We start from the raw sequence: 13,414 nt of genomic DNA on the forward strand, positions 1-13,414 counted from the left end.
TTGAATCAAAATGTTAACGTGACAAAACAAGCAAGGATAGTCAATATTTGCTAACAGTAACACAATCAAAATACAATATTGCATGACGTGATTAATCATCAGCGAGCGATACAGATCAAATTTTATGACCATTCTTGACTTTTTCATCAGTGGCTGATGAAAAAGCTGGCTGTTGTTGATAAGTTATTTTGACAATTGGAGACACGCTTTCATGGCCATTGCTGTTGTAGACAGGTGGCCATTGTAGAGAGGTTTAAACAAGAGCCAATGTGTGTACTGTCTGCCAGGACAAAAAAAGCGACCAATGTAGAGAGGTGGCTGTTGTCGAGAGGTGGCAGTTAGTGAAGGTTTGACTGTAATTTTACTTAGAGTAATGCAGGCATTATCAAGCTCCATCGGTACAAAATCTGAGCTTCCAGAGTTTAACTACGGCTAATTTCGAAAGAATATCAATAATTCCAACAGGCTTACCAAGTCACTCTTAAGGTATGCAATTCCAGAAATGTAATAATCTGTCTTAAACCTAGCAACTGCAAAAATAAACATTCAGACATGAGTTTGAGTTGGCTCATCTTTTAAATCTGCAAATTAAGATAAAAAGAAAAACAAAAATAGCAAACCTATTTCCACAACAAGGGGAGGCAGATCTGATCGCTGTATCAACCTCTCCTTGACAACACAAATCTGAAGAAGAAAAATACAGTGTAAAGAGAAAACAAATAAATTTTTCCAGAGAAAATAAGATATCTTGCAAACTTTGTTTTCATGGCCTGTACTGCAAGTTACATGTACAGTCTGAGGTGAGGAATTTAATGACTGAAAAGGAGTATGGAATTTTAGCGGTTTCGGAATCTTGGCTCAATTCCTCTGTTACGAACGCTGAAGTAGAGATTGAGGGATATAAATTGATTAGGCTTGACTGCCTTAAACATCACGCCGGTGGTGTCTATGTTTATGTACGGAGATCACTCAAAAGCAAAGTCCTCAAAGATCTTTCTCGAATTTCAGATTCTGGTTTTCATCAGTTATGGGTACAAGTTCAGCAAAAGAAATTGAAATCATTCTTGTTGTGTGTCACCTATAGAACTCCTGACTGTCCGCTGTCATGTTTTGTTGAAGATTTTATGGATCAGTATTTGCAAGCTCTTACCTATGGAAAGTCTGTTTTGGTTGTTGGAGATCTCAACTGTGACCTGCTCACGAGTTCTTATGAATCGAGAGTGCTGAATGACTTTTGTAGCAGCTTAAATATGAAACAACTTATCACAGAGCCTACAAGGGTGACTCCAACATCCGAGTCTTTGATTGATGTCATCATGACTTCCAATTCAGCCTTAGTTACCGATAGTGGTGTGGTTGAAACACACATTAGCGATCATTATCTGGTTTATGCGGTACTGAATTTCAAGGCGCCAAAACCACTGCCTACTTATGTTATATCTAGAAGTTATAAGAATTACAACTCTGAGAGCTTTGTGAATGATCTTGCCCAAGTCCCATTGTATGAAAATGCTTTGATTGATGATGCTGGTGAAAAAGTAGAACATTTTAATGAGAAATTTTTTGGCAGTCCTGGAGCGTCATGCGCCTGTCAGGAAAAGGAAAGTCAGAAATCGGCAATGTCCATTTCTAGATCAAGAGATCAAGGAGCTGATGGATGAGAGAGATCAAGTACACAGAGTCGCTCGTGTGTCGGGCGCTGTTACGGACTGGGAGCATTACCGTTGGTGTCGTAATGAGGTTAAGAGAAGGCTATGTGATGCTGAGAGGATCCATGTTCAAAAGGAGATGAATGGCAATCAGAGTAGTAGTGCCATGTGGAAGGTAATACGGAACTGTATCCCGTCTAAAGAGAAATCGAAACCGGTGTACTCAAGGGATATGACGGAACTGGCGAACGAGTTCAATGAGTTCTTTACTTCTGTGGGGGCAAGGGCTGCAGCTGAATCTAAGAGGCTTGCTTCAGTTAACGTTCTTCCAGCGTATAAGCCCCCCCCATCCAAGAACTTATTCCAACTAGATGAATTCCGATTCCGCGCAGTCACTACCTTTGAGGTACACCAGATCATCGTGTCTTTTCCTTTAAACAGGGCACCAGGAATGGATAAGTTACACATGAGTGTGATCAAGGATGCCCTACCAGTTATACTTCCAGTTCTGACAGAGCTTATAAATAGATCGCTTTTAACATCAGTTTTTCCATCTGCTTGGAAAGAGTCCGTGGTGATACCGATATTAAAGGAAGGAGATCATGAGGTTGCTAATAACAACCGGCCAGTATCACTGCTACCCGCTCTGTCTAAGATCTGCGAACAAGCAGCTCTTAATGAGTTAACGGAGTACACAACACGTCAGAACTGTTTAACTGAACATCAAAATGGAAACAAGAAGAAGCACTCGACAGAAACACTCCATATTTTCATGTCCGATATGATTCTCGAAGCAATGGATCGAAAACAAGTCACAGCGTTGGTTCTGTTGGACTTGTCAAAGGCCTTTGACAGTATCGAGCATGGGATCCTATTACGTAAACTTCGAGAACTGGGTGTGTCTATACAGGCCATGGAATGGTTTAGAAGCTATCTGACGGACAGGAATCAGTGGGTGAGGATTGGTTGTGAGGTGTCAGATCCTCGCCAGGTAGCTTATGGTGTACCTCAAGGGTCGATCTTGGGACCAGCCCTTTTTAATATATACATCAACGATCTTCCAGCTGTCCCTAACCTGTGCTCACTAAAGAGTTACGTGGATGATTCCCAGCTCTATCTCTCGTTTCCTGTCCAGGAGACAGCCATGGCTGTGGAACATTTGTCCGAAGATTTGCAACGGATTGCCGCCTGGTGTTGCACACACAGCTTGCTGATAAATCCAGATAAGACTAAGTTATTGCTTCTTGGAACCCCGCAGATGTTAGCTCGTGTGCCGGAGGGTTTTGGAGTTACGCTACTCGGTAAGGAGATTCTACCGTCTCGTTCTGCAAAAGATTTGGGGGTCATCGTGGACTCGCGCCTTAGTTTTGACGAACATGTGACCAATGTTGTATCTAAGTGTACAGGTAGCCTGTGCCAAATCAATCGTGTGAAACATTTGTTTGATAGGTCTACGCTCATAACCATCATAAATTCATTAGTGTTCAGCAAGATTTTCTATTGTTCGTCCATGTGGTCTAGTACAACAAAAAAGAACATTGCTAGGCTTCAAAAAGTTCAGAATTTTGCGGCACGGATTGTGACTGGCACAAGAAAGTATGAGCACATCACGCCGATGTTAAAGGAACTCCACTGGTTGCTGGTTGCTAAGCAACTGGAGGTTAGAGACATTTTAATGGCTTTCAAATGTGTAAAGGGATTAGCCCCACCATCCTTGTGTAATAAGTTTTCGACAAGAAGGCAGATGCATTCTAGAAATACTAGGAATAAAGATAAACTTCATGTACCATCTTTTAGATCAGCAACAGGTCAGCGATCTTTCTCATATAGGGCTGTTCAGCTCTGGAATGACCTTCCAGAAAGTTTAGCAAACATAGAGTCATTTAATGTTTTTAAGAATGCGATTAAAGGACGTGCCCTTGACGAGTTTTTAAGCCATTGACACTCAATAGGTGTAATTATGCATATTTTATATTTTTTAAATAGTATGGTAATGTTTTTTCACTTTCAAATGTTTATATTGAATTTCTATTGTTCAGATTAGATTTTATTGTAATTGGTATGTGAAAACCCATTTTAATTGGATGTACCAATAAAGTTGATTTGATTTGATTTAATTTCATTTCTTTCTTCGGATTTATAACCTACGTAATTCAGGCTTAGATTGTATACTCAACAGAAAGTATCTTGATTCAGATATTTGAGTTTACAGCTCAGACTTATAAAGTAAGAGTTATACCTATGCTGTTTTGCATGTTATGATATTTTGGGTGGTTGTCAAAACACTGACCCCCAGACCAAGGACTACCCCATGGACTATTCATATGGACTACCCTAAAATGGACTATACCGCTGTAGTTCAGTGGTTAGGGTCAGGAAACTGAGTGAACCAGGTTCTATTTAGGGTTATTATACCAGGAAAACTGACCTGAAACTTGATTCACTCTGTTTCTTAACCCTAAACGCTAAACTTCAGTGGGTGATGTCCACTTTAGGGTAGTCCATATGGGTAGTCCATATGGGTAGTTCATGGGGGCAGTCCATGGACTGGTGGTCAGTGTTTTGTCCACCACCGATACTTTGGTACATAGTTCATTACTACTGACCAAATTGCCAGAAAGTTATGTCAAAAACTATCCTCCATACCTGAACCATGTCTGCCCAGCCAATAAGAAGGGTGATGTCATCTTTCCAACACAAACAGCAGCGATAAAGTTCAGGTCTATATCTGCCAAAAAAAAAAAATTATATTTACAGACAAACTCTTAATTGCGGCTTTCTCTCATAAGCGACACCTTTGCAAACAAAAAAACAAGGTTTTCTCATTCAAAGAACAATAGTTGGGACCTCTTATATACCACTACTACTTGAAAAGGATCATACGTTTCCGGGAAACTGCCCACCTACCCCTCCCCTAGGCCAACATTAACACTTACTTCTCACTTAGGGCTAAATGTTGGCTTAGGGGAGGGGTAGGTGGGCAGTTTCCCAGAAACTTATTATGATCCCTCAAAACCAACCAAAACCACTTTGTGGAATAAAAAATTTCATAATTCTATATTGGTTTGAACCTCTACCTATAAATCACCACTCAAGACACATGGTCAAGAGGAAAATAAAACAAACACTTTTTGAGATCCTAGCTTCAGAAGACTGTGATATTGATCTCCTAGAAATCGTTCAAAAAGTTAAGTTGAATTTATTTTCCTCTTAGTTAGTATGTATTCATTAATATCGTTTAGTGTATCAGTAGTCTCTTGTCATAACTGTTGTCATTTGTTATTAGTAATACCGTTAGTTTATCAGTAGTCTCTAATCATTGTTGTCAATTTTAGTTTCTTTAGTTCTCTTGTTACTTTTAGTTGTATTCAGTTGTATGTATTTCCTATAAATATGACCAGCCTAGATTAGCTTAGCTACCCGTAGGCATGTTATAATAATAGTATTTTTACCTCAAAATACAATAAAATCATGTATGTATGTAATGGTCAGAACTCTATGTTCACTGTATCTACTAGATTCCTCGGAGAATACAAAGAACAAGGAACTGTAGTAAAGTCTCAGTAACTCAAACTCGGATAACTCTTACTCCCACTAACTTGGACTTGGGTACCATTTCCCTCGGATTTAACTCAAACTGAATTTTGTCCCCTTGATCAATTTTTAAAATACTCCAATAACTTGAATTCCTTTTTCGTGCAACTCACCACCTATGCCATCCCATTAGGTCTTTACGTATAATCCGTAAAAACACTAAAAACTAACACAAGCAACTTGATTTTGAAATAGAGCGATAAACAGATTATGTATTTGACAGTCATTTGTAAGTCATAACGAACATATTTTACACGTTCTGACAAGATAGGTTTATTTTGGCAAATTCGCACTGTATTGTTTACTGAGGTGCTAAAAATTCAGTACACCATCTGTTGTTCAAATGGCACAATGACCATCCAATTGACCCCAAAAATCTCAAACCCCCACTAACTCGAACTGTTTTTCATTTGCCTTCAGAGTTCAAGTTTATACTGGGGTCTTATTGTATTATTTAGACATATTTAAGCTTAAAAATTGCATGCTTTGCAATAAATTCTTCACCAAGAAAGTTGTCTGATGAGCAAAATTTAAGTAACTGGAACATATACTGCAATAAGGCTATGCAAAGTCTACCAACCCAAGTACTAACCACAACCTTTAGGTTCGTGGAAGAAATTTTATCAGCAAAGTTAATTAAAGTCACATACTTTCCAGGTTCTCTTTTAATGTTGGTTATCACTCGCTGAGAGTTCAAGTCAAACACCTTGACTTCCTGAGTTGAACAAACAAACAAATCAACAAAATTTCAACAAAAAAAGCTCAATAAAAAAGCTGCATTACTGGTCATAATTTTTGAAAAGCTTGCAGATTTTTGTGCCTCTTCTCCTTTAATGTGATGACATTTAAGCAGCATTCAAAAACTCATTATCAACTCATACAGAAAAACAAAAGAAATTAATGTTTAAAAAGTGTCTTTATATCTAAGACACAGCTAAACTTTTAGTCCAATTTTTTAGACCAAAATAACCCCCTTGGGGAGAGGGGTCAGTAGTACTAACACTAATATACATGAAGAAAGAAAGAAAGAAAGAAAGAAAGAAAGAAAGAAAGAAAGAAAGAAAGAAAGAAAGAAAGAAAGAAAGAAAGAAAATGAATACTGAATTTCCCTCAATACACCCAAAACTGGAAACAAAGTGTAAGGGGTATCCTGCACGTTCAAAACCAATAGTTATATCATTTAAAAGATACCAGAGATTCAGTATATCCCTTGGATAACCCTGGTTGACATGTTGTGGTACATGTAGTGGAACTACGATTTGTGAAGAAGCGCTGGAAATCCTGACTGTGTGAGATTCATATATGTACATTTGGGATGTAAGTTTGCAGGATTTTAAAGGGCACTTCTACCCTTTTCTACCCTTGTAGAATATTTCATTGCAAAATAACTGCTTCATCTTACCGAATTATTAGCCCATGCAATGAGGGATGATCTCCATTTAATTGTCCTTATGCTGCCCTCTCCTTCATGCAATACTGTGGCCTTATTTCTGAACCAGCCTCTTTCTGTGAGAATTAACTACAATGCAACAATATATCAGAGCAGAGACTTTGAACTTTTTATATTAAGGATTTTTTTATCATTAGGTGAGAACAAGGTCATGCTATTATTTTTCACTGAAACAGAAAATAAACAAGAACAACTACAAACCTTTGTTCCTCCAGTAACATACATTTTTGTTCTTTTCTTTGAAAACTCTGGATCTAAAGCAACTGACTGAGAAAACCAGTAAAAGTAATAAATTACCAGAAACTCAAAAACAAAAGCAATTTTAACAAAGGTTCTTTAATAAACAAATGGCAATAACATAGGAAAAAAATAACTCTTACCTTGATGGGGGAATCAAAAGTGGCTTGGACATTATTCTCAGAGCTGTAAAGACCATTTATCACAACCTTAATGTGAGAAAAGCAACTGACTTGTTAGATGGATTGTAAAGTGAAAGGTCACACAGCTTTTTATCCTTAAGGCTGGCATGACACTCAGGGTGAGTTAATGGATAAAGAAGGTTTTTAAAGTTATGTGCAACACTTGGTAGAAAACGTAATATTCATGTAATAGTAACTAATGTAAGTTGGTATAATTATGTTACAGGTCAAAATTAAATTCAGGTTGGAATTTTTTAACCTAGGTTGATTCTCATTTTTCTTTGTCTCCTAGCCCTAATAATTATTATTTATGAAATAGGCCTAGGAGAGACAAAGGAATTGAGAATCAACGTAGGTTAAAAAATTTTTAACCTGAATTTAATTTTGACCTGTAACACATACACATAAAGCTTTCCCAAATAATATTACAAGCCAATTTGCAATCATAACTACAGTAAATCATTTCTTGGTTCCACAGATTAAATGCACTTATACCTGTGCCTTACAATAACTTGGGTAACCCGTAAAGATGTCCTCAGATTATTGTAAGCAAAGGTAAAAATAAATGAAACCCATTCACAGAGGAAAACTCTCTCTCTTTCTACTCTTGTCCTTCACAACCAATTAACTAACAAACTACAGAGGGTATTGAAATCAAATACAAATGAAGCATTATTATTTTTGTATATACTGTACTCTGTATGCTTTAGTCAGAGTCCTGTTACATGTAAATCACTACAGTGCTGGAAGTAGGCAGGGGTTTCAATAATAATTGAAGTAACCAGCAGGTTTGAATAGAGTACCCGACCGTATCAACAGGAGGCGTTAATCGAGTACCTCTAGGGGGGTCTGCGGGCATGCTCCATCAGAAAATTTTGAAATTTCAAAGCCCTTAAATGCGATTTCCAGCATTCTGGGGACTAAATTGAGTACAAAAGAGTGCGTTTTTCATTCAAGAAAAGGTAGCTTTCATTCAGGTTCCGAATATCAGCCACACAACTTACAAGCAATGAAAAAACGTACATTTGAACGAGAACAAATTCTGTGTAAACCTCCAAAGAAACGTGAAGAATTGATTGCACGAAACACAGCATTTGCCTAACTAAAGCATAACTCAAAACCAGTTGGCCTTTACGTTTTCATCCAGATTTTAGGATAAGTTACTTGTTTACGACATCATACGCACTAGTGGCTTCTTCTTTTGGAGAGAAAAGTAGCCGGCTTCTCTGAGCAAAATCACCAACGCGTTTCGTCAGTCGTCGGTGCTTATTGAAACCCCTGAGTAAGATACCACAAAGAGAGTTCTCTAGGAAACGTAAGTACAAGTAGGTGTTGGGATAGGTATGGGAAGGGTTTACCCCTTGTTCATTGGGGCAGTCACCTAGAAAACTGTTACAATTTGGATGATCTCAGAACTATTAGGAATCTTAGCCATAGGGTGACCCCTTTATTTACCCCCAGCTGCTTTATTTATATCAAAAGCTTGTTTTGTTGAAAAAAAAATATGTTGGATTTAATATCCCTTTTAAAGATTATTACTTTCTGTTTAACCACAATTTGTAAGTATTTTTACTACATTGTTGTTATGTATTTTTTAAAACTACTTACCCGTCCATCATCTGAGCAGCTGGCTACATAGTCACCACTTTGATCAATGCTAATTTGATTGATAGCTGTCGTGTGCTAAGGAAAAAACATTTTAAAGTATCTTCAATGAATTTACTTCTTTGAGGGGTCTCACTATTTTGGCTTCTCTTTTCAACAGTTTTGTAAACCTTGTAATGTTGATTTTTTTCCCCACAAAGCCACCTTGGAGCCTAGAAGTCTTAGTTTTTTTGGCAAGGTTGAGGATGTCTTGAAGTCCTTAACTCCCAATTTGATGGTTGCTAGTATCTGTAAAAGAAATTTGATTTCAGGTTAAAATTTTTTAAACAAGGTTCATTCTCAATTTCCTTTGTCTCTTAGGGCTACGAGATAAAGGAAATTGAGAATCAACCTCATTTAAATCAAAATTACCCTGAAATCAAATTTGATCTAAAACACATCTTTGACAGCTTTGCTGCAATGCAATTATTACTTCTTTAGTAAACGAGAAAGAAATCTATTCCGCATTGATCAGCAATTTGACTGCTGATATAAAGGACATGGTAAACTCATTTGGGACCTTACACAATGAGAAAATTGACATCCTGGACATCAAAACGGCAACCAAAAGTTGCTATTTTCTCCCTCTCAGTGCTCTGACTCGACAAATTCATACAGCAGGAGTTAAAACAAAAGCATTCAGATTCATTATGTGAGACAAAAGTGTTCCATCAAGCGAGACATCAAACTTCCAGTTGCCATTCATGAAGTCTGGGACTTCAGACTCATTGTTTCAGCTCACTATTAACTGTCTGAGAAAAACTCTGAGTGTCTCAAGTGTGAAGTTTGAGTAAGAGTAGTGAAAGAGCTGTGAAAGTCTTGCGCTTGCATTTAAAAGAACTCTTCAGTCCTGGTTGCAAATTTGACATTTCCCATCCATCAAGGATGAATTTTGTTTCCAAAATTAAAGTTACTTTTTTTTCGTCGATTTTGCCTCTAGCAATTACCATGAAAGACAGGCTAAATCCACAAAAATTTCTCTGGATTAAGCACTGATTTTTCTAGGCTGAATTTCATGACAAAATGATTGGCATGGCAGGGCTCGACGTTGCGACCCGTGGGGTCGCCAATGCGACCAGCTTTTACTCAGTGGCGACTAAATTTTCATGCCTGGTTGCCAACCTGGCCCCCAAGATAGGTGACTTTTTTCTTTGGGTAAACGTACACTAATGATAATTTGTTATCCTTTATACAACTAACGGATAGCTAACGGTTTTTCTAACCCTCTAACGTTTTGCCCAAACGCTCTAACGGTTTGTCTAAACGTTTTAACGATATGTCTAAAGGCTTTAACGATTTCTTCCAACAATCTAAACTACGTTTACTTGAAAGAGGATTGTGAAATGAATTAATTTGACGGAAGACTTATCGACTTTCGTACAAATCGATCGCAATTCTCAACAGATCGTCCCGTGTTTCTCCGGGAATGACTTTTAGCGCATCGATATTTAAAACAATTTCTTTATGTCGAACATGTATCTCGATTGCAGACTCGATAGCAGATTAGTCTGATAAAAGCTCAAGCTAATCGAAGCTAATCGAGAACGAACGGCACTTACTTCTCGAGCTTCGCAATTCTTGTAAACAACTTTACACAAATTTCTGTTGAGCGTGACGATGCAAATAAAAGCTCTGCCTTATTTCATTGACTTCTAATGAAGTAAAGTTGAAGTCATGCTGTTTGTCTAACAGACTTCTCGCGAAATCAACTTCTTTGCCCAAAAACATTAGCAACGTTTCCTCTTTCTGGTCTTACTGGAGACTTTCGATCAAGCGGTAGGCAACCGCGCAATAGATGAAGTTTCACCGATGTTCAGTTCTGAACATGCAAATGCATGGGACGCAAAACAAATTTTGCTGATTTTGTTCTTTCATAACCCAAATAAGTTTTTTTGTGATTCTTAAATTTTGTTTTTTTAATGTGTATTCCATTTCCTGAACCTTAATGAATACCTGTTTGAGGAGATTTACGCTTGAGTGCGGATTCATTTTACAGAACACAGGCTGGTAATCGAGCGTCAGCGAAAACCATTCGAAAGAAAGTTCAAAGAAAGTCTGAACCATTCATTTTCTGTTAAGGCTAAGTTAAAGTTAAGTTTATTTTATCCCATTAGTTCTTAAATATAATTTTTGGCGACTAGAATACTTGTTCTGGCGACCAAAAGTGAAAACTTGGGGGCCAGTTGGCCCTAACATTTTTTTCTGAAAGTCGAGCACTGCATGGCCCTTGAATGGATAAAGCAAGGCAGCAATAATGTAATACTAAGCATAAATTTATCACTGACATACTTACTGACGGGTACTTTTTGCTACTGCTTGGGTTCCCTTGGTGATCCAGTATATGAACAACTCCATAGTGAGTTCCTAGAGCAAGAAACTAGAAACAACAAAAGACCTTGACCAATAAAATCACCAATAGCCTTTTTCTTGTCTAAGATGAGTTTTTTATGATAAATTATTGGAGTCGGAATGGTACACTGAGGGGTGAGGGGAGAGGGGAAAGAGGGGGGGTGGGGCAGGGAGGTGACCTTTTTGCAAAAGTACAGACTGTATATGCTTTTCTTAGCACAAATTTATGTATGTTTTTTGGAAAGGGGTTTTCAGAAAACTTTACAATGGGGCAGTTAGAATGTAAACTTTGCCTGTACAAAGTGGGACAGTATACAGCCACTCCCTGATATGTGATCAGTGAGTTGAGTTGGATTAGCATCCCTTTTAACCTAAGATCAGGCCCAATTTAAGCGGTTCTCATACATTCTCTCTAACGGCTACCACTAAAATTGGGCCTGATACAAACTCTCTCAAGTTTGTGTTCGTTATGGCCAGATTTTGGCTGTAACGCTGATTGGCTGTTAGAACAATGCCACAAGACCTGACTGGCTGTCGGAAACGCCGCAAGTTGAAAGCGCTTATTCATCGCGAGGTTGTTTTCGTGAATGATCTGTCGTCGGCGGAGAGAAGGATCGTTTTTGTGTCTTTTTTATTGTTTTATGGTCTTATGGTAGGAAAATATGCCTTAATATGTGCCACAGAAATTCAGAAAATTCATATGGTTGTTCATATCTTCTCAGGATTTGCTTTATTTACGGAACTAACGTGAGTGTATCGTGGAGTTGAATCCCTCTGCAAGTTGTTGACCGCTAACAAGGTGCCTTTTGATTTACCAACAAACAAGTGCAAATCAAAAAACTTTCCATCTTAAAACTGGTTTCATCTGAAACTAGTAGCCGGGAATGACTTCTCTGAATGGGGTACGCAAGCTGAGGCTCACTGCGAAAGAAACCTCAATCGCCAACTGTGAAGTATTAGACGAAAAATATCGCATCGCTGTTCAAGGAATTTTGTAGGCATTATTATAAAAGCAGGTGGCTTAAGGTAACAGACTGGTTGTTTGCCTTCGCTTTTTGTAAAATATAAACCAGGAAAACTGGTGTCCTCGCTCGTGGGCTGTTTGCTTTTGTTTTTAAAGATTTAGGTACTGAAAATCGGGGAAAATAGAAATTTCAGTATTTTAAATTCGAGCGCGCCTAGCCAAAATAATAAAACTAGTAGAACATCGTGTCGCCTTCTTTTCGAAAACTTTTTACCCTTTATGCCAACAGAAATAACCTTTGAGATCTCCCTTAATCTCACAAGAAGTTAAATGTGATTGTGCTGACTGTTTTATTTTTAGCTGAAAAAATTAACAGATAAAAGCTATTTTTTAAGTCAGCCAGTCTACATTTTTCTCACGCGTGAAAAATTTGCATGCTAGAAAAACAAGCAACGGAAGTAATTTTGGTTGGCTGATTCGGCAAATGTCAATCAATCAAAAAAGTGGGCGGCAGACGCTTCGAAGAAGGTTTGTATCAGGCTCTCTTTTCGTTTCGCCTTGCCCGCCGGAATGTAATTTTCAAAGCGAAACGAAAATAGAGCCTGATCTCAGGTTACATCCCTTTTGGATCAGCCTGTACCAGCACAGATAAAGTAAAACAAAAGAAAATCTCCCTATTTGTTTGGTTGTTTTGCTTTATGTGGTCTGTGCTGGTACATGCAGTAAAGCATTCAAAATACAGTTAGGAGAATAACCTATTTGAACGAGAATAACCTTTTTTAACATCATTTTAAACGTGTCGGAAAGCAGAGTAGCAACTTTCACTTTCGATTCACGAGTGTACCTTTGTATGTACCGCCATACAGCTAGCACACTCCTCCCCGTTGAGAATAGTATTCATGGCATTTCCTATTCTTTCGTATTTCAACTTGGGTTCCACTTCGTCTTCATCGTCCTCTGATCCTTCGTCATCATCATCTTCTTCTTCATCATCGTCCGCGCCGGAGTCGTCTTCGTCTTCGTCTTCATCGACTTCTTCCTAAAATCAGTCAAAAAATACGATTCACAGAGACAATTAATCATCATTAACTAAACTTTACATTTACTTGAAACTGCTAAGAAGATGTTAAGTTAAAAAGAGCCTGGAAATCGCGTCTGATTTCACCTTTTTTCGAAGGTCTTTCAGATCACCCTTGTCCCCCATTTTTGACGCTCCTTTGAGTGCTCACAAAGGTTCACGGGATATCGAGGTATGCAACATGTGTAGATATCTTTCGGGGAAGAGTGGGTGAGGGAATTTATTTTGGGGCGCTCACACTTGTATATCCTCTGTTTTATATCAACA

The 13,414-nt window shown here is 38.1% G+C and overlaps 1 protein-coding gene across 1 annotated transcript in view; it reads right to left on the reverse strand.

The window, feature by feature from the left end:
* The window catches only part of LOC140930372 (vacuolar protein sorting-associated protein 41 homolog), a 37,503-nt gene extending 24,218 nt beyond the window's left edge, over positions 1 to 13,285 (reverse strand). Inside the window, exons 1-11 of the mRNA XM_073380054.1 lie at positions 13,235 to 13,285; positions 12,914 to 13,108; positions 11,050 to 11,133; positions 8,721 to 8,795; positions 7,074 to 7,139; positions 6,895 to 6,960; positions 6,646 to 6,762; positions 5,894 to 5,958; positions 4,296 to 4,377; positions 621 to 684; positions 472 to 530 (exon numbers count right to left, since the gene is read on the reverse strand). Coding sequence (XP_073236155.1) covers positions 472 to 530; positions 621 to 684; positions 4,296 to 4,377; positions 5,894 to 5,958; positions 6,646 to 6,762; positions 6,895 to 6,960; positions 7,074 to 7,139; positions 8,721 to 8,795; positions 11,050 to 11,133; positions 12,914 to 13,108; positions 13,235 to 13,273 — 912 coding nt within the window. The 5' untranslated portion in view covers positions 13,274 to 13,285. The remainder of the gene's footprint in view (positions 1 to 471; positions 531 to 620; positions 685 to 4,295; positions 4,378 to 5,893; positions 5,959 to 6,645; positions 6,763 to 6,894; positions 6,961 to 7,073; positions 7,140 to 8,720; positions 8,796 to 11,049; positions 11,134 to 12,913; positions 13,109 to 13,234) is intronic.
* Between the last annotated feature and the right edge of the window lie 129 nt (positions 13,286 to 13,414).

The sequence above is a fragment of the Porites lutea genome, chromosome 3, assembly GCF_958299795.1.
Source record: "Porites lutea chromosome 3, jaPorLute2.1, whole genome shotgun sequence".
Classification (NCBI taxonomy): Eukaryota; Metazoa; Cnidaria; class Anthozoa; order Scleractinia; family Poritidae; genus Porites; species Porites lutea.